The 23,079-nt window shown below is 35.1% G+C and overlaps 1 protein-coding gene across 1 annotated transcript in view; it reads right to left on the bottom strand.

Moving 5' to 3' along the window:
* Positions 1-23,079, bottom strand: part of LOC138709121 (uncharacterized) — a 50,900-nt gene that overhangs the window by 14,471 nt on the left and 13,350 nt on the right. The window contains exon 2 of the mRNA XM_069839656.1: positions 9,265-9,454. Within this exon, the coding sequence (XP_069695757.1) occupies positions 9,265-9,454 (190 nt within the window). The remainder of the gene's footprint in view (positions 1-9,264; positions 9,455-23,079) is intronic.

The following is a 23,079-nucleotide window of genomic DNA, read 5'->3' as shown; positions in this document are numbered from 1 at the left end:
TGCACCACAAAAACTTATGAAAATTAATGTTAACATTACCTATTTAGTTATGATAGTAGTATATTGGAAAATTTGTGCATATAGCCTGATTACAATATATAAGTAATCCTATCCTAACCTAACCAATGGTAGTCTTGTTTATTTCGGACATGTTCGTTTAATTATACAAAAACAAGAATAATCTAGTTTGCAGCCTGTGATATTGTCTCGTTTATAGTATTATATAATATACATATTACGATATTTACTAGGTACTTTAACAATATATAGTTAATAATATTATAAAATATACAGGCCTAATCCATTACCAAGAAATAGCCCTTCCCTCACATGTTCAATACTGTTTACCTCTAAAGGCCTTCAAACCTTAAAAACTATTAGAAACTGGATTAAAATAGTCATGTTGATGTAGGCCTACAACATTACATTTTTTGTCACTACTCCTGATCCCATTCTAACAGTTTCAGGTTTTGTAATTTGTAACAATACTAACAATACTGATGGGTCATTCCATAGTCACACAAGTAACATTTTCGAAGTAACTATGATCTTCACAGGATACTTAATCAAATACTTAGGAGTTCATGAAAGACACATCACTGTTTTTTAACGTAAGCATTCCAAAATATAAACAGAAAATCACAATGAAAAGGAATAATTAATAATGTAAAAAATATTAAATATTATATGGTGTGACACATGAACATTTTCTTGCCACTTAATTTATTACCAAAATGGAAAATGTTCATATTATTGTGCCAAATGTCATAAATGCATTTAGTTGTTTTTGAAACAATTAAGACATTTGTGAAGTACATGTAACTGCTAAATCGCATACTTTAATAAAAATAACAGTGCCATTAACAAATAAAATATTACAAATTATATTGTGACACACGAACATTTCTGTCAAGTTGATTACTGATCTTTTCAAATGCATACAGAGATTTACCGTATACACTGTGCCTACAGTTCTTATTATACAAAGCAACACTTGATTACACTAAAGTGTCCACACCTGTGGAGTAACGGTCAGCGCGTCTGACTGCGAAACTAGGTGGCCCGGGTTCGAATCCCGGTCGGGGCAAGTTTCCCTCAACCCAATACGAGCAAATGCTGGGTAACTTTCGGTGCTGGACCCCGGACTCATTTCACCGGCATTATCACCTTCATATCATTCAGACGCTAAATAATTTAGATGTTGATACAGCGTCGTAAAATAACCCAATAAAAAAATTACACTAAAATACACTTTCAGATTTAAAATATCCACGGTTGTTTACAACTATATGTGGTGATATCTCCTGTGTAATGTCACGTAACAAATACATCAATATAGGCTATCCACTTTTTCTGCCATTTGTAGTACTTCCCTTTTTTTAACAACACAGACGCTTTAAATTCTTCGCCACTACAAGCTTTTGTAACTTCCTCTGCTTATCTGACGTCTTTTTTTAAATTGATTATTTAACGATGTTGTATCAACTACTAGGTTATTTAGCCTCGATGGAATTGATGATAGTGAAATGATATTTGGCGAGATGAGGTTGAGGATTCGCCATAGATTACATGACATTCGCCTTACAATTGGGGAAAACGTCGGAAAAAACCTCAACCAGGTAACTTGCCCCAATCAGGATTTGAACCCGGGCCCACTCATTTCACGGTCAGATGTGCCTACCATTACTCCACAGCAGTGGACCGAACATGGGTTATGTACATTAATTCTTTTGACTTTCGGTTAGCTTTCTTAAGAATACGCATAAAGAAATGTAGTGTTTTCCAGGCTATCCTTGTAATATTAGTGACTTATTTCAACCAGTTTGTTACTAAAATATATACAGTACCTAAGTGTTTACTTGTGACACTGGTGATCCATTTAATTGGTATATGAGACGAATTTAATTTTGTGTTTTACAGAAGGATACATATTGATTTACTTTTGCTCACATTGATTTTAATTTTATTTTTTGTAGTCCAGTTTTCAATAACGTCAAGCTAGTTTTGCAAGGCGGTGATATAAGATTTATAACTAATTTTTTCTGTATATTATACAGTCATCCACGAATAACCTTGCCTGAGAAGTGACATTTCTATTCAAATCCTACAATAATTTTCAGTAAATATTTTGCACCGAGAAGCTATTATACATTTAATTTTACTTCTGAGACCAGTGAAATATATGCCAATTTTATTAGAAAGGTGCATGTATAATTATCCAATAGCATGATATTATCTGCAACAAAAACTAAAGGGCATGAAAGAAAAGAAGAAAACATTAATGCTGTGGTTCTTAGAGTTCCATTAGAGTTACACGTTCATTGTCCCTGAAAGTTGTATTTCTCTATTGAAGTGTAAAAGAGAAACTCTCATAAATTATGTCAGAAACAAAGAAAGGCACCACCCAAATATGTGGGATAATTAATTTAATAATGTTATTACCGGGACTTGAAAAAAGCAATCATATGTAATGGGTGGGGAAAAAAATACTTTTTAATCGCGCTTCTATAGTTCGACAATGCTGACTATTCAGAGTTTTGCCTGACAGGTGAGCTACCATAAATTCCTTGAAGTCCTTGTTATTACTGAAGCCAAATGTGTGTCTCTTGTCAAGAGTCCATTTTATTTATACTTGTTAAGACATCATTCATAGACTAGTTACCGCTTTCAGTTTTGATACTACATACACTGAAATTAATCTATTATTATTCGTCCTATTTATACATTTATATTGAATGATTCGGTCTACCTTCATAACACATCTCATCAACAATACTCGATAAGAGTTGAATTAGCTTCCATGCTGCGTTGTATTTATTTTGTCATGTTCCTATAGCAGGAATATTAAATAGGAATTCCTTCAAACAGATTTATATTCACTCCTATGCCTTTATATAGAATACCAGTACATATACTGTATTTCTTAAGATTTGGTTACTTTATAAACAGTATGTTAGTGCAAAAACTCTTTTTTTCATATTTAATAATTCTGGCATGTGTCAATAAATATGCTTGAGACCTCTGTCTCTCTGAATTACTCTTTACTAACTGGAAACATATTCCAAATTTATATTTTAAAAAAGTATTAAAATATCCTCACAATTTAGAGCATAACAATTCCCGAAATAATCATCCTACATTAAATTATTAAGATAAAAATGATTCAATCTATCGCTTGTAACAATACCTTTATGGTCCTAATAAATTAAGAAATAATTTACATCCAACAGATTTATTTTAAAATGGCCTGCAGTTATTATTTTGAATTTTATTGTACCTTAATAAATTGAGTTAAGGTACAATAAAATTTCATCAAGTTTCAAACAAAGTAATTCCATCTTTCCAACAGGGGGACAATAAATACTTAAAGTAATGCTAAACTCGAAAAACTTATTGATGCAACTTAATTTCATATTCTATACCACTAACACCAAAAAAAAGTGTCCTATTGTTCATACTGATTCAAGATGAATAGTTTCTTAGTGTTTGTCCATTCCACTTTTTTATTGTCCTTCCCATTTCTATTTCTCTCATTTTTAGTAGGTACTTCACATGTAGTATATGTTTTATTTTAATACATATAATGACCATGAAGATATTTGGATATGTCTTACAAAATTCTTGCTGAAGACCATTGTGGTAATATTCTGCCGCATCTGTAGTTTGTACATTTCGAAATTTTTGTGCTTCAGCCCAGAATTCAGGCGGGGGGAGGGGAGGTTGATGTGCCAATGTAGTTTTCCAGAATATAATAATATTCAAAACATTCTCTAATAGGAGGGGCCTCTGATATTAGCTCTGCAAAAAATCTGATATCGTTACTTCTGTTGCTGGTAAATAAGAAAGAACGAAATATAAAAATTTTTAACTACTTTCGAATTTCAGGTGCTTTGTGTCTCAGCTGCTGGTTTGATATACTGTTTGTTTCCTTTAATTTTCCAGAGCAAAAACTGTCCTAAGCGAAATTTACACTCTGTAATTTTAACACTGGGAACATTGTGTGATGCTATTTCATAATATAACAAGAGCTTTGAAATGATTAACTGCTAACTACTTACCTGGGTGAAGCGGTTCCTGTGATTTCTGAAGTGAAAACCGTTCAATTTATAAGGAATTTTTTTGTGGAGATGCATTTGATTGTATATGCAAGGTGTAAAAGTGTCTAAACTAACTGACCCCAGTGCTGTCATGGAGGCCACACGAGGCCATATATCGTATGGAACCTACAATTTTTTTTAATTAATCGTATGGGGAAATGAAAATTTTGTCTGTAAGGAGCCATACGGCATATGGGTGCCTAAGTTTTGTACGTGGAGATCTATACAGATCTTAGATCATCTCTTCCTGTTCCTACTGTACCTACCGCCTATTTTGTTTGATGTTCATAAACAAAAATTATCCACCTCTTCAGCACTGGAATCCAGAATTATATAAAATAATGGTTGAAAAACAAGAAGTGCTGCAAATATACACTCCAAGATTCATCGAGACAAGTGTGCATTTATGGTGGTGCTACATGGTGTATTCTTTAAATCAAACTTGTACAATTAAATTGTAAAGCAAAACAATTTCTTTACTTCTTCCTTAATATTAAAAAAAATAATTAAATGACAATTGGAGAAATAGAGAGAGGAGAGTAAAATATATTTCAAGGGAGAAAACAAGGGGTGGGGTGTATGGCCAAGAAAAAAATTACCATGACAGCACTGACCAAACCTAACCTGTTACAGACTCATGTATGTAAGGTGAATAAGCTGAGTATGAAGGAAACTACCTCAGCGCTAATTTAACTCTTATAGATGAACTATATAAAGAACTTCAAGTGTCAATATTGTCTCAAAGGTTTCTGTGTAACAAACTTCATTTAGAAATGCCCATCTGCGATTATGTTAACTGTAGAAGAAGGAAGAAATATTGTCGTCATATGAAGTTACTCAAATTTCCAATTAAGGACAAGGAAAGGCTACAAAAGTTATTTTTGATTTCACCCTTATAAATTGAACGATTTTCACTTCACAAATCACCGTAACTACCTCAGCACTAGTTTCAGTAATTTAAGGACCAGTATAAAGTAAATTTGATTAAAGTGAGAAAGAAATTCGTAAGGGAGGCGGTCAGGAGGGATTGAGGTTGTCTACTAATTCGTTGCAAACAACTATTATAGGCTAGTTCATTTGACTAACGATGATTTGTAGAGAGCAAAATACCTACAGTAGGGTAAAGAATCTAAATCAGTACGTTTGAGAACGGATATAAAAGTGTCAGGAAAATAACAGAATTACCGTATATTGCAATTAACTCTGCATTGGCAGAGAAACCGCACAGGGTATCGTAAATCTGCTGAAAATTAGAAAATTGTGTAAAAAAATGCATTCAGAGCGAATTTTCCAGCCTGATAATATCTCGCCCACGTTATGGACATAATTCAATACCGTAAGACTGATATAAAACGAATACTAGAACAATTTGTTAACCAAAGACGATGTTCAGTAGTTATTTAACAACATACAGAGCAAATAAAAACACAAACGCATATTCTAGCAATAGTTCAGATGAAAAGAAAATGATTAGTACGACCGCTTATTCGTAAAAGGAACACTGCCAGCTGTGTAGCCTACATGAAGCATATATCAGGTCTACGTTATGAACACGTTGAATTTAATGTGGACGAGAAACTTACAGTTATTATTTATCTGCTTCCATATCGCATCATATAATATATCTGTAAAATGCAAACATATAGGCCTAGAAAAGAGGAAACATGTTTGGGGGGAGGGAGTTGTAATTCTTCCCCTTTCGGATAAATTTCAGAAGAGGGATACCTGCTTTTCCTTCATATTCAAAAATTGTAATCTTGTTCACACAAAATAAATTAGTGCCTTTTCGTGAGCATCATGATGTGCATTCAACAAACGCAGACAAATCTGCTCTTTTTAGTATTTTGTGATAATTGTTGCTAGGGAGGTATTGTATACTGAAAATTAAAAACAATTAGATTTCGTACATCAAATGATGACAGATTATATATTGAACGCAAACAACATTATATTAGCCATGTACCAAAATGTCATCTATGTGTGTTGATGAATTTGGGTAAAACAAGCTTCTGTATACTACAATTTAGCGACACATCAAAGTCTTATTGTAACATAACCTCACATTACAATGAGAAATAAATTTGGAGGTGGCATGACGTAAAAAAGTCATCCCACAGTCGTATTACTCTATGTACTGTTCAGGTACTCTGCCATCTAGTGTTTGTTATTGCAAGCTCATTTCTCGACACTAGCGACGCATAGTGTCCGTTATTTTCCAGTTGCGTCTAAATTTAATATAAGCTTGGTCAATCTGTTTTATATATGATCTAGGGTACTAGTAACTCATGTTGAAATAATTCTGTACTTACTCTATAAAAGAGTACCTTACGTACTTTAAATTCAGTCTTCACTTCTGGCTGATCTGAAAAGATAAAATTACTCAGACATACTATCTGCTGTCCGTCCAAGTGGTTTTGTCACAGGGTCGTAGAAAGGGGGGAAATCACGTGACAGTTAATTACTTAACAAGGCCCTTTTATTCAAGTTATTTTAAAACATTTTAAAACAGTTGTATAATATTACGTAGACGTCCAATTCCTAATAGAAATTAATGTTTTCGGAAAAGTGCTAAGACAGCCCAGCCACTAGTATTTACAGAGGAGCGAACAGAAGCGGGTGGACGAAACCGGGATGTGACATAGGCAAATGGACGACAGTACTGTGCGAGAATATGATTCAATATTGAAAGCTCTTTCGTCACTATAAAACGCGAACGTATTTCTGGAACGTACTATATTCACTAACTCAGTACTGTTTGTGTTTACTATGAGTAAGGCGACTTTGTGTACGCTTGGTTCTGTGTGGAGAACGGTTGGAAGTTTACTAATAGAAGAGGTGAGAGTGAAGTACATTAAAAAACTTAGGTACAATAAAAATTGTAGTAAAAATAAAATGATGTCCCTGTGTAAGAAGGGTAGCTTACAGGTCCGGATTCTTGGATTTTTTTTTTTTTTTTTTTTTTTTTTTTTTGTAAAGAACATGATTCGATGGAAATAAAATATCTGATATTTCACAACATTAAGAAGAAATTAATAAATCGTTTTGTTACACTTCGTCAGAACATTTACTCCCTACAAAGCTACACTCAAGGAAGAAATCTATGAACAAATGGCGTCCCACCGCTGTGGAGTAACTGTTAGCATGATCGTGAAACGAGCGAGCCTGAGTTCAAATCCTGGTTGGAACAAGTTGCTTGGTTGAAGTTTTTCCGGTGTTTTTCTTCAACCCATTAAGAGCAAATGGGTAACTTTCGGCATTGAGACCCTGGACTTATTTCGCTGGCATTATCACTTTCATGTCACTCTTATGCTAGATAACCATAGGAATTGATAAAGCGTCGTAAAATAGCCCAGTTAAAAAAAACAAATAGCGGAAGAGTAATTCATGTATGGAGGGCAACAGAAATCGCTGAAAGATGTTTCATTGCAATAAACCTTCGGATTTAATATTCCTAATTATGTCAGGTGAAGAATACAATGCGTGCAGTTCTGCGTTGTGTAACTTTCTCCATTCTCCTGTAATTTTATCCCTTTTAGCCCCAAATATTTCCTGCTCAATACAAGTTATAAATCGGGGGTTTATCGGGGATCGAACCGGAGTCCACAGGATTATAAGTCCAGCGCTCTAGCCACAAGACCACCGTAGTTTCGTTTGCACATTCTTTCTTTTATCAAGAAGTATGTGAGTCCACACCTGTGGAGTAACGGTCAGCGCGTCTGGCTGCGAAACCAGGTGGCTCGAGTTCGATTCCCGGTCGGGGCAAGTTACCTGGTTGAGGTTTTTCCCGGGGTTTTCCCTCAACCCAACATGAGCAAATGCTGGGTAACTGTCGGTGTTGAACCCCGGACTCATTTCACCGGCATTATCACCTTCATCTCATTCAGACGCTAAATAACCTTAGATGTTGATAAAGCGTCGTAAAATAACCTACTAAAAAAAAAGTATGTTAGCACTCCTTCATATGTTAAAGCATAGGGGGACATATCAACGGACATATTCTACATTTGAGCCGAACAGAATATTAGCTTATTTATAGAAAAATAACACCTGCTGAACCTGATTACACGTTTGAAATATTCACAACAACATGAAGCAATTCGTAATCGTAATAAAACGAACAAAACAGCTGATAAACACATCGGAAAAAATATGAACTATGGGTAATATGACGCCCATACTAGTACACCTTTTTGATTCCACCGTTTCAAGCTTATGCCCCCTCGAAGGTCATATTCTAATAGATGCTATGGCATATGTAGTGAACAACACTATTTTTACATATTTTCATCTACTTTAGTACTTCGGTTTCCTCTGATATTTTCATTCTACCATTCATCCATTACTGCCGTAACATTCATCAACTCGCCTCAGAATAACCTTTAAGGTCGTTCACTATATCGTATCGCACTCCACGTACGAATTGCACGCAACGGATATTTTAAGTGCAGTGCGTTCACTGTAACAGCTCTACTTCATCGTCTCATCGGATTCTCTATCAGCTGTTTAAAACATATGACGTACATACTGACATTGTTGAAAACAGAGGAGTTTTGAGGTTAGGTCTATTAATCATGCTTCTTAATTGAAGAGGAAGAAACGAAATAGATATTGGTTACATAATACTCGTATATATGTAAGAAAGTACTTCATTACTGTATATAATTCTTCACAATTTTCAACAAGCGAAATAAGTTTTCCGTCTGTCATTTTGGCGCGACACTGAACATGGCAAACATAGTAGTACAGTAACATTTGAGCAATTAAAATGGATTTATTAAAGAAGGCCATGATCGTACGCATCGAAAAAGTTGCCCACCCGAGAAACGTGGACGGATTTACCGATAGCCGATGCGTGCGATACTATGTAGTGAACGCGGTTATATAACAATTACCCGTACAGCAAAGATTGTCTTTTTCCGATCCGTGCGATTTGTCCGATGAGTGCGATACGATGTAGTGAACGCTTACCTTTACACTATAATACAAAGCGGATTTCAGTGAATGGTTAAATTCAATGGAAGAAGTGATAATGCCTAGATGAATTATGGAAAATAAATTACTGACCATACTTTATGTCTGGAGCAAGCTCTTAAGTTTGCTGACGTGGCGTTATACGAAATGATCGAAGACTACATTCTTAATACATAGACATAAACTGCATTATTACCTGGATGTATGACACAGCTGGCTTGATGTAGGTGCCAGAGTTGACTTTGAGGCCGAACTGACGTTTGAAGACAGCGTTTATCAGATGGCTAAGTGACTCAGCAGGACGCGCTGAGTCAAACAGTTGTCCCTTGTGGTATCCTTGTGCCTTTAGGAAACCGTTGCCAACGAACTGTAACGTTGCTAGATACCTGGACATGTGAATGTATCATAAGAGGTGGTTACTACTTAATAGTAGTATCAATTAACTTTGATTAGAATTAATATGATCTCAATAGCAAGAGGAGAAGAGCAAAAGAAGAAAAAGCAGAAAAAGCAGCAGGCAAAGGAGAAACAAAAAGTAGCATAATTAAGAGTAGAAAAAATATAACAGAAAGCAGAGCAGAAGTGTAAGAAGAAGAAGAAAAAGAAGCGAAGAAAGAGCAGCAGCAGTGGTAATAACAGAAAAGAGCCTACAGTCGTGTAGGAAGCAGAAGTAGATTAAGTATTTATACTTAATTTTCATTTATAGTCCGGGTTAGCTTACTTAATACCCTAAAGGTGAAACCTAACCATTTTCCCCCATTACTACATAAGGTATTGGATTATGGTGATTTTCTAGTTGCAGGTTGAATTTTCTTTTGCCAACTTCGTTTCGAATTTCGGTACTGAGAAATACTACAACTGGTAGTGATTTTATAACTGTTATGTTGGCAGCAGTGACATAAGTTGTCGGTAGTTTAAGTTTTGAAAATTCAAATTGTTCTAGATTTCTGAGCCCGTGACTGGAAGCTAGTGAAATTTGAACCTACTAATAATTAATTAATATCAGTATTAATATTAACACATAATAGTTATTATATGTGTTGCTTTGTGTTGTGGCTACAACTTCAAGATTAGAGTCAGGTAGGCTAAGTGTAAATAAATATAACATTTTTCATGTGATACATGCCCTTGGGTAATCGATAGAAATATACCATTTCACATTTTAATTAATTTCTTTCTCTTCTTTAGACTTTTATTACAATAATGGAGTAAATATTCTAAAGCATACATTTCAAAGTGGCATTCGTTTTCGGAATTGTTATTAATCATTTCATGTGATCAAACAAAATGCATTTTTAGGTTAGGTCTTGAGAATCGTAAACCGTTTAATCAAAGCAATGAATTTCATGTTGTCAGACAAAATAAATTTTAATATCATATCATACACTAACCTACTAATTACTAACATAATGTGCGAGAGATCCAGAAGGAAAATATACTCTTTCACAAATTATTGCATTTTTTAGAAAACACCTCCCCAACATAAAAATGAGGTGTGGTAAATAAGCAAGACATCGTTATTGTTAATACTATATATTATTATTATTATTATTATTATTATTATTATTATCACCACTACCACCGGGTGTATACCCAATTGTAGTGTTAATAAATACATTATCATCATCATTATTATTATTATTATTATTATTATTATTATTATTATAGTACATGGCATTGTGTGATTTTATCCTCTTTTGGTGATATCTAGTATTAGTTGGCAACACTGAAGAGATGGCCAAATTAGTCTTTTAGGAATTACTCTTACGTGATCCTCAGTATATTTCATGTAGTACGGTAACTAGGGTTAGGAAGTTAATGCTCTAAAGACTCATTATATATGCATGCTATTATGCTTGCTCTTAAAGTGAGAAAAGGACGCCCAAAAGTCTGTACAAGTAATATTGGCTATTTCTGCAGTGCTTGAGAAAAGTGACATAAGTCAGTTTCCACAAACCTTTTTTGATAGTTTATTGATAACTTACACTGGTTTATGTCGATTTGATTTTTTTCTGTATGAATTATTGTAATGGGAGGAATACTTATGTATTTTTTTCCAAGCGAGCAGATGTTCCGTAAGTTGTTAATAAATTATCAAAAAAGGTTTGTGGAAACTGACTTGTGTCACTTTTCCCGAGCACTACAGATTTAGCCTTTTATTTTCTGTCCTGAACTACCCGGAATAAACATTAAACTGTACAGGTTGGAAGTGAAATAACCTTGCAGATTTCCAGAGCGAATAGCTTATGTTTTATGTAACAAAAAGCTATAATATCATATTGGTGAAAAGTTCATAGATTTTTCAGAAAACAATTTTTTTCCTGATGTTTTATTAACAATCTCTTAACTATGTAACTATTGCGAGTAGAATCGTGATTTTTGTCCATATCGATAGGAAATCTAATAAATAATAATTTATCCCTCTGCCGTATTTCAATAACATGCACGGTTTTTGTGTAAATCTAATTTTAAAACCCCCTAAATTCAAGGCATTACACGAAGCGAGCTTGTGGCAACGTTTCGCCAGACAGCAACTTTGGTACGGAGACTCACCGAGTTCGTTGATCTCTTTTTTTTCTCACAATTAGGCCCGTCACTACTCCGGACGCACCGCGTGTGCTACCTGTGTTGTTATAATTTAATACCGATTCACCAGCCCTGTTACCTTGATTAAGGTATACAATCCGGATATAGAACTCGGTTCAAAATCTTTTGGTTCTAGAGATTCTTTCCCAAAGATAAAGTATCTCCTGCGAGCCAATGCGTCGCAGGAGCAAATGATATGCTGGGCTGTTTCAGTCTCCTTCCCGCAGAACCTACAGTCCAAGTTACCTTGAAGTCTACCCATTATATTAAGATGCTTTTTTCACAGGAGCGTGCCCCATGAGAAAATCTGTAACTGCTTTCAGCTGAACTCTATTAGATTGTTGACCTTGACCTCTTACATCTCTCTCTCGAGTAGAGCGTATTAATGACAATGTTGTCGGACTGCTGAAACTTTAGACTTAATTTTCTAATTAACCGTGCATTTAATCACAAAACGTATTTCGGAATATGTATTATATGTCTTTCTCGTGTTAAAGTTTACCGTACCTGGTTAACATCTTTCAGCCTGCTATTGGCCTTCTTCAGAACTGGTTGTTGCTCTTGACGCCTTTTGTTTTGTTTCCTGTGGGGGTGTGTTTGTATAGTGTAATGTGGAGTCAAAGTGTGTGTGTGTTCCAAAATTGAGTTGTGTGTTGAGAATTTCATTTGGATGTGTTTTTGCGTGTCTGTATATTTCATATTGTTCTAGTGTGTTTAGTTTCTGGCTTTTTGGTTGGATGTGTAGAATTTCCATGTCTGTGTTGATGTCTCTGTAGGTGTGGTTAGCATTTGTGATGTTCTGCATATGTGGAAGGGTTTTGTAATTTTGTTATGGCTGTGATGTGTTCTTTGTAACGTGTTTGAAATGATCTGCCTGTCTGTCCTATGTAGAAGTTGTTGCAGGTGTTACATTTGAGTTTGTGTACGCCTGTGTGGTTGTATTTGTTTGTTTGTGTTGCTTTGTGTTGAGATGTTTTTGTAGAGTATTATTTGTTCTGTATGCGATGTTGTAATTTAATTTCTTGAATGAGTTTGCAATCTTGTGTATGTACACAAAACGTAATATAGATGTTCTATTCATTTGCGTGTACCTTATCGTTCCTTTCAATCTGCAAGTTTATTTCATTTCCACTCTATATATGGTAGTATCAAAAGCATTTTAATGAATTATTTAAGGGAATATCTGCTGTTTCCAGTAATGTACATAATGTAACGGCTGCAGGTAGAGGAGAAATGTGTCAAGCTCCATTTTTGGCAGAACATTTTGAGTTATTTCAATTGATAACACCATCCCTTAAATCCAACATAAGCTATTGTCAGTGCATTTCAAACTGGCAGAACAAGGTCAAGCAATGGACTGCATTTGGCACGTGTGCTTACCCCATTTCCGGTGGATGATCAGCGAACTAGCGTTTTTCGTATTCATAAACCAGTGTTAGCGTTATCATGTGATATGAATCCTGTACAAGTAATCACTCGTTAGCCGGGGCTAGTTTAGCACATTCGTAGAGCGGGCTAGCGAAATTTCTATGAATAGCACCCTGTGTGTCTCCGTAATATGAGTAGAGAGCATGAAGAAGGCATACTCTACGGACAATTTTCCGGTGTTTGACGAACAGCGCAATAGAGAGAATAAATGTTAAAATTCAGTATGTACCAGACACTGTAAAACATAAACACAATTGATTTTTTTTATCCCTTTTGTAAAAGTTCGATCAATTAAAATGTGTCTTAATGAAACGTACAACAGAATCCGTATAGGCCAGTTTTTATCTGATGCTTTTCCAATTCACTGCGGGCTAAAGCAAGGAGATGCACTATCACCTTTACTTTTTAATTTCGCTCTAGAATATGTCAGGAAAGTTCAGGATAACAGAGAGAGTTTGGAATTGAACGGATTACATCTGCTTGTCTATGTAGATGAAGTGAATATGTTAGGAGAAAATTCACAAACGATCAGGGAAAACACGGGAATATTACTTGAAGCAAATAAAGAGATAGGTTTGGAAGTAAATCCCGAAAAGACGAAGTATATGATTATGTCTTGTGATCAGAATATTGGACGAAATGGAAATATAAAAATTGGAGAATTATGCTTCGAAGAGGTGGAAAATTAAAATACCTTGGAGCAACAGTAACAAATATAAATGACTCAGGAGGAAATTAAACGCAAAATAAATAGGGGAAATGCTGTTATTATTCGGTTGAGAAGCTTTTGTCATCGAGTCTGCTGTCAAAAAATCTGAAAGTTAGAATTTATAAAATAGTTATATTACCGGTTGTTCTGTATGGTTGTGAAACTAGACTCTCACTTTGAGATAGGAACAGAGATAAGGGTGTTTGAGAAAAAGGTTCTTAGGAAAATATTTGGGGCTAAGAGGGATGAAGCTACAGGGAATAGAGAAAGTTACACAACGCAGAACGGCACGCATTGTATTCTTCACCTGTCATAATTAGGAACATTAAATCCAGACGTTTGAGATGGGCAGGGCATGTGGCACGTATGGGCGAATCCAGAAATGCATATAGAGTGTTAGTTGGGAGGCCGGAGGGAAAAAGACCTTTGGGGAAGCCGAGGCATAGATGGGAGGATTTGAGGGAGGTGGGATATGATGATAGAGACTGGATTAATATTGCACAAGAGAGGGACCAATGGCGGGCTTATGTGAGGGCGGCAATGAACCTTCGGGTTCCTTAAAAGCCGTAAGTAAGTAAATTGGAAAATAGTATTTTGAACGAACCAACAATTTCTATTACATATCTTGGGTCGCTCAAAATAGCGAAAAGTTAATTTCGAAAGAAATTAAGAAATAATTGTTGCATGTAGTTGAGCATATTACGCTAACATTGGATAACTAAAAAAATAATATCTTTTGTCAAGACATAATGAACTAATACTGTTGTAATTTATGGAGCTGAAACTTAGACTTATCCAAAGATAATGAAAATTTATTATTAGTTTTCAAAGGAAAAGTTATGAGGAAGATTTATGGGCTAGTAAAAAGAGAGATTTGGAGAATTGGAACTTATCAGGAACTTGTAAACTTAATGATAAAAAAGTAAGCCTTCTTAAACCAATGCGATTCTCGTGATGGGAACATGTCAAACGAGAATGCCCTATAAAGTTGTTCATAAAAGAAATAGATAGAGCGAGGAAATAAGGAAGATCAGGGAAGAGGTGATTAAAATCTGTGAAGGAAGACCTATAAAGAATGAAGTTGTCAGATGGAGCGAAAAAATTCTAGATTGAGATGAATAGAAGCGAACGGTGAACGTGAGGGAGACTGAATCCCGACCTGGACTGTAATTGCCTTGGAAGAAGAAGAAGAAGAAGAAGAAGAAGAAGAAGAAGAAGAAGAAGAAGAAGAAGAAGAAGAAGAAGAAGAAGAATTCGTCAGTAAGCTAGTGTAAGTCTTAATGCCAGTTGACAAATACAGTCGTTTTCAATAATTGAGGCTCTCAGAATAATAACAGATTCCAACCGAAGTTCATTTTGAGAAATAGAGTTTTCAAACCTTTGCTAATTTTTAACAGGATTTGTTAAACATGGTGCTTAAAGTTTACCTGCAAATCCTTGAGCCTTTGTCGTTAGTAGTTCGTTTGTATTTCTGCTGTTTAGATAAACAGAGTTTATGGAAATTAAACAAATGGGATAATGAGTATGGTTCAGATAAAGTAGCTGTATCAGGATAGGCATTAGGGTGGAGTGAATTTATACAGGAAATTGTTTTTTTTTTAATCTGTTTTCTAAATGCAATAGCTGCAAAAATCTGTCTTTTCGCTTAACTTAGGAATGTGAAAAATAAGAAATTCTTATATTTAATTTTTGATGTGCCACAAGGGCTTTAAAGTTTCTTAAAATTAAAATATTTTTGCTTTTTGTATATTTGTTCAATTTTTTGTTTTTCATTATATAGCTAGTGAATTGCTGTAAAATCACATATTTAAACTTTATTTGGACGACTCTAAATTGGGGTTGCAGTATACAGTATATTTCTGTAATTAATCATGGTAAGCACGAATCAGTTGTAATATTCTTGTATGACTGACTGTCGGAATAGATAACTTTACCCAGATTTCCTTAGTTTTGATAGCATCTCTCTCTGAAATCTCTCCAACAGTAGGTTCTTTTGACATGAAGTTTTTTTTTTAAATTAATTTTTGACCCATAGATAATATTTCATTACGTCATGATGGGTAGGTAATTATGATGGGTTCAGTCCCTCGGCATTCCGAATACAGGGCAGAAGGTCAGATTTTTGTCTCAATTAGAGTCATTGTTCTGATTTAAATACCTCGCAACATAAGAAGAATAAATTTCCATTAATTATATAATACCTGAGAGTTTGTGATTATGCCCAATTTTCTTATAAATTTAGGTTTTTGTGACATTTCGAGATGAAATAACAGGGGACCAAAGATCTTTTAACATTTTTTTTTCTCCTGTTCAGATTGAACACTAGAGAATGTTTTCTCTCTCAAAAATCTGAACCTCCAAATTTTGTGAAAATTTGAAAATATGGCGCTCTTGGGGCACCTCTAAATATTAAGGTAGAGAAAAAAAATATGTTGCATTGTTCTTTATGATATCACCCCACAACTTTTCCCTGGTATTACATTTTAATTCCACAAACTTCATATTTCACTTCACTCTAATAGGCATCCTTGGCCTGTGCGTTTTATTTACAAACATTAACTAGTTGTCGCGTGTCCCCCAACCAATTCACTGATGTTTTAGCTAGGGGATGGGGATCGTTCTTCCCAGCAGGTAGAGATTTAGCTAGTGGAAGAGGGTAGTCTTTATTTAGTCCGAAGCAAGTCAAGACCCTAACCTATCCTTACACGGCTATTTCATCCGAACCTTAATGATAAGTTTTCTTTATTTATATGTCCTGGTACGAAAACTCTACTTATATTGAATCGAAAACTTTAATTTTTATTAAGTAAATCCAAAGAGCAACAATATGAACATGTTTGTTTTGTCCAGTAAAAGACTTAGTAGACGCCATCATTTTGACTACAACGCCATGGATTTGCAGTGGACGCAAATAAAAGCCCACACAGTTGGGATATGCCATTATTCATGAGAAAGCTTTATTTCCCACTAAGGACTAATTTTCAATATGGAATATGAAAGTTTTGGCATATCCCAATTAATTTGATACTTCACCATATGAAAGGTAAATGGCAGGAGTACACAGTCGTACATCTATCTCAAAATTCGAGGTCAGTTGGGATCTGCCGTTATTATTCTGAGCTCCTCAATTAAGTAAGCATTCAATTATATTTGCAAGGCCAATGTTAAAATATAATATTTTACCATTTTATTAAAGTATGATGCAGTTATTTAAATGTGTAAAAATATGCATTTACGAAAAGTAAAATTAATCTAAAAGACTAGAAAATGCGTGATTTACACAGATAATTATAATACTCGCATATTAATAGCACTAATTGAAAATAATGTGCAACTGCATGAACTTCCTAATTCTGGTAATTACATTTTATAATGCGTTTGATTAAACGACACACCGGCTACGGACCCAGAGTCTACAGGGTTGTTTCCGATCTCTGATAACGAATTTGAATGACACCATGTGCGTCAGGAATCACACGACAGCTGAACTGTGGCGCGAGGTGACCGACCAGTAATGAGTGATCTCCATAGTCAGAGTGCACGGCGACTCACAGCAGAAATTCCCAAGAAAATCGAGCCTTTTTGAGAGGAGTACATAACAACCCTTTCCGATGCCAAGTACAGTTACGTGAAAATAAAAGAAGCCTGCAATAAATGAGATTTCGTTATTTCCAAGAAAGGCATCTTCTGTATACTTAATAAGATTGGTAAAGCTCGAATGGAATTAATTTGTATCATCTCGTGGGGTGCGGCGACTTGTGACGGGGGGTGGATTTGCTTGCTTTTTCCACTCTGGAATTAATCCCATCCGAGCTTTGCCAGTCTTATTAGGTACACACAAGGTGCCTTTCTTGGAAATAACGAAACCACGTGTTTTGCAGGCTCCTATGATTTTCACGTAACTGTACTTGGTATCGGAAAGAGTTGTTATGTACCCCTCCCAAAAAGGCTCGATTTTCTTGGGCATTGCTACTGTGATACACTGTGCACTCTGATTATGAAATCACTCACTGCTGGTTTGTCACCTCTCGCCGCAATTGAGCTGTCGGTGTGATTCCTGACGCACATGACGTCATTCGAATTCGTTATCAGAGATCGGGAACAACCCTGTATATCCAAAGACTGTGTTACAATTTTTGAGTGGAAAAACACTAACAGTTAAATTTTCTTTGCATTATCATCTTAATTATAAGAAATGTGAGTTTCAGACTTTCAGTGATTGGATTGCGGTGTAGTTTGGTGTCCCAGCCTCCACTTATATTTTATCGTTAAATTTAGTGCACAGTTACCTAGTTCAGATCTAAAGAAATCCATCGTAACAATAAAATAAAACTGCACAAAACATTAATAAAACCTGTACTATGTTATGGAGTGAAACTTGGACATTGTCCAAGACAATGGAAGATTCACTGAACATCTTCGAGAGGAAAGTCTTAAGAAGAATATATGGACCAGTATTTGAAAATGGTCACTGGCTTCTAAGATGGAATGAGGAAATATATTACCTCTATAAAGATTTAAATGTGGTGCAACATATACAAATAAGAAGATTAAGATAGGCAGGACATTTAATAAGAATGGGAGAGCAGATAATTCCTGATAAATAATGGAACATTTTATAACACTAGACCTGTGGGAAGACCGAAAGCCAGATGGGAAGATGCCATACAAAATTATGCACTACAGATTCTAAGAATTGGAGTGTAGGAGACGAGCTCGGGACAGTAAAGATTTGAGACATCGATTGGTGGAGGCCAAGGTCCAGAATGGATGGATGGATGGATGGATGGAGAAATTTGCTATGTACATCTTGATTACACTCTTTTAACACTTTATAATAAAACTTCTTAATGTTAAATTGAAAACTAAGTGGTAAATGTAGAAAGAAAGAAAGAAAGAGAGAGAGATATCCATGCGCGATAGATATCTGTAATTTGTAATCCGCCTCTGCACAACTGTTTTGCACTGGAGAACTGGCAGCAGTATTTCGTGAGCAAGAGCCTCTCTCCGCTACTCCACGGAGCGTTCACTTGCCCGGGCCTGAGTTAGAAGGAGGAAAAGGGTAACAACCATTTAGTGAACCGTCAGAAATGATTTCTGGAGTTGAAATAAGATGTTCCCATGTTTTATTATTACAGTATTATTTTTTATGCTGCAGTGATTCCCTTGGTGTTAATGTTTGTTGCTTTAAACTCTATTTGGTCTTTGATATTCTGGAAGAAATCTTTTGCATGGAATGTGTTAGCCCCAGTGCTATAGTTGGGTCGGTACGAGCCGATACGCCGTACCATGTAAAATAAAAGCTTGCTGTTACCGTACCGAAAAAAAATTGAGACTCGAAAATATATTAATTATGTTTAAATAGTCCTTAAAATTCTTTCATATGGAGAATGTTAGCTATTTGAAAAACATTTTGATTTTGATATCTGTCATAAGAGTAGGGGCTAGCATTTCATATCATTTGCTTAAACGCTTGTCCATTCGTTGTTTTATCGAAAGCTATAGCCTGGCACTTCAGAAATAGTTGTGATTTGTTAATTTCAAGCTTGCATACCGTCATGGCGTTTCTATAAGTAATTTACACTAACTTTATGGCATGGCGCCTCAAGAAATCTGCTACTCTGATTCGCTAATTTGAAAACTTGCGTAGATGCCATCGCATTACACTAATCTTATGATATGGCGTCTCAAGAATTCTGCTGCACTGATTCTCTAATTTTAAAACTCGCTCAGGCGTAATGTTAGCAGGAGGGAAATATTGTTACTTTTGTGAGTTCATGAATCTTGAATTCAGTTACATATTATAGATTATTTCAATTTCAACTAAAGATTGTGAATGAGCATTACTATAATGAACGATATCTGTACTACGAAAAGGAATACTTTCCTAATGAAAGAATTTCCAGGCTTTAGTTCCTGAAAAGTGTTAGGCCACAAGTGTCAGCGTTTAATTTCTTGCCTTATATGTAATTGTGACTACGATCTGGAAGGAGGTCTGCATGATGAAGAAGTAACTTTGGAAAAGAGAAAGAAGTGCAGTACGAGTCCATACAGAATCTGATCTGACCAAGGACATTTCAAAAGTACCCTCTAAAATTGTTTTCCAACTACAGTACTTGTTAGCCCTTCTTGGTAGGTAATGTGTAACTTTAGTATTCCTTGTTGTAACATATTTATATTTCAGATCAACTTAATTTACAGTATCGAAATATAGAGAAATCTATTTTTCATGAACACGATACTAAATTCATCAAATTCATCAAGATCTTAATGCAAATAGACTTTTGTACGTATATTATTGTTGTTGAATGTGCTGTGCGGTGAACCATGAAAGTTGCATCAGAGATAATCCTTATCCAGTAATTTGGTATCAATTATGATTACATTAATTTAGGATGTGAAAGTTATGTCTTCTTGCTGTGCCATAAATAATTACGACTTTAAAGTCCAAGTTTCTCAATTATTCTGTGCATTGCGATTTACTTACAGGGTAGGTATTGTTGTTGTTTATTCTGTCATTTGATTATTTTCACTTCCTGTATGAAGTTTAGTCCTTCATTAAAATTGTCATGTGACCTCGATTTCTCCTTATTTATGGTTTAAGCTTTGTTACGTAGTAGTATTACTTTGTTATGGATGTCGTGAATGTTAGAAATAATTCATAATTTTAAAGTGAATACTAAATCAACTTCACTTTGCTTAAGTATTTCAGACAAAATTGGCATAAAATGACTATTAGTTTGAAATCGACTCTTGTAAGTTTATTACTTCTCCATTACGAGTATCTTAACTCGTAACGAGTTATTCTGTTCACGTTTTTAGAGGATTAATTACATGTTAAAATATCTACATGTTGAAAGTTATATAGCCTATTAAAAAAATAGATGCTAGTTACAGAACACGAACGTAAAGTATTTCACTAGGCATTACTAAAGGCATTATGGTAGATTTTGCATTAGTAGAACCCTGATTATCCGTTATCCTATTAACCGATACGAACTTTGCCGACGCTGCACGAGCAAGTGAATTGATTTGACATGTTTTCCATTGCTGCTGGAAAACACGCCAACGTGTTAAAAGTGTTAACTTCAACATAGTCAACATGTTAAGTCAATTGAGACTTGAAATGTCGATATACATGTTAAATTCAATATGTTATATTTAACATGTTGTTAATTGTTTATCAGTGGAGACGAGGCTTAGGCTTAGAGACCAACTTGGCACCATCGTAATGTTATCGCCTTAAAATTAAGAATTTATTAAAAATACGTAGGGATACAAAAACATTGAAGTATTATTATGTGTTACTAAGATTTGAGAAAACTTTCTTACAGAACCGATAGCTCAGTTGGTTTTAATTAAATTATGCTACGAGAATTTATGTTAACTTATTTATTTAGTTTACGCAATCCTTATTTTTTGTCAACATACCTTGAAAAAAAACCATGTTACGTAGTTTTATAGGTAGCTTATGATGAACTGACTAATGCATTACAAAAACCAAACACGATATCCTGCGTTATATGATGGAGGCTCGGTGGAGCGGAAAAAAATTCTCTTCGGCACCGGGTTTTCAGCTCTACGTGCTGACTCTCTATCCACTAAGCCACACCGGATTCCAATTTCGATGCCGGATTGAATCCTCTCAGTTTAAGCTCCACCTCTAAGTTTCCCTTTAGTGGCTAACTCTCATGCACTGTGTCACAGATGTGTGACAATGGCACAATGTCCAACACACTAATGTGCAGAGGTGCACTCATTACGAGTGACTAAGTGGCCGGGATCCGACGGAATGAGCACCGTCCTAAATCACTAAGTGTTTATTTACGCATATCATATTGTAGCAATGTACCGAAGTACATATGATATTTCCATGCAGAAATTCTGCGTTATCATATGATGACGGATCGGTGGAGCGGAGAAAAATTCTCTCAATTAAAATTGTTTAAGTTGCTTTTAGTTTTTAGCAAACAATTAATTTATTTAGATTAATAACTGTAATTATTATGCCTTCAGCAATCAATAATTGCTTACAATGTTATAACTATAAGAATTCCAATGACCTTGATTATCAGACGATTGTGTTATACAACATAAAGTTAGAGTGACATAAGAGGTCCGTCTTTATTTTCCTCTTGAAAGCAGCTGTTTTGGAATATTTCGTCCAAGAAATTAATATCCGCCAGTTGGATTTGAACACGTAAGACATTCACCATATTATTACTACGCCACCGAGAACAACACTGATATTTTCTTTCTAATGTAAAATTTGGAACAATTACGTGCTTGTCATTTCCTGGCATTTCCGTAAATGTACGAATGGAAACGTATAAGATTGCGTCACGCTTTGTTTTCGTTATCAATGTGAGTCACTGTTACATAATAGCCTACTTTACCTTCATGCTTTCAACTTTGCGATAATAAAATTACGTCCATATTATCTTTAAGTCCAGCAATGGTGAAACCCACTGTGGTAACTAGTAGTTTTAGAATATAAAACTGTGTAGTATAAGGAACCATTATTAAAATTCCTTAATTGCTTATCACTTCTACCTAACGCATGTAGACATATATCTACACAGAATCAAAATGCGTTGGATTAATACTTTTTAAGATTAAAAGCGTATTTGATTAATTGGGTAGAATTATGTAGCTTGGAAATTTGAATTAGGCCCTACATGGGGATAGGGAAAATCAGCCTAAAATGACATACCATTTTGTTTTTGCCCTACAATCATGGCCTGAATGATAATTCTTAGATTATTTTATGTGAAACATTTGCCTCATGTAGTTATATATCTCCTATTCTCATGTCAATGTTTTTACGTTAATTTAAATCATGATATTTAGACAGATTTGAAAATGTATATAAATATATGTAAATAGAGACGGTTCAGAAATGAAGATTTCATATAAGTGATATGAGTTTAATAGACTTATTCTAGAAAAAATAATATTAAGCATAAACATCAGAAATATAATTTTGTGCTCTTTTTCTCAGTCCAGCACATTCTGTGTGTGCCCATAATTGGCACTGTTGACACTTCAACCAACGTTCTTCATTGTGACTATAGTTTATTGCAGGATAACTTGGCGGCGATCTGTTGGAGAAAAAGCCCAAAATGTAGGGAAGAGCTGGAGAGAAGTGAAGGTCCTGGCCGCAAATAGGTCAAAATGGCGCTCTTTTGTTGTGGCTCTATTCTCCCCAAAGGGAGAGACAGAACAATGTATGTATGTATGTATGTACGTACGTACGTAGTACAAACAAGGACAATCTTCAGCAGCATC

The sequence above is a fragment of the Periplaneta americana genome, chromosome 11 (assembly GCF_040183065.1).
Source record: "Periplaneta americana isolate PAMFEO1 chromosome 11, P.americana_PAMFEO1_priV1, whole genome shotgun sequence".
Taxonomy (NCBI): domain Eukaryota; kingdom Metazoa; phylum Arthropoda; class Insecta; order Blattodea; family Blattidae; genus Periplaneta; species Periplaneta americana.
Note: the sequence above shows the minus strand (reverse complement) of the source record. Positions and strands in the feature narration are given on the sequence as shown.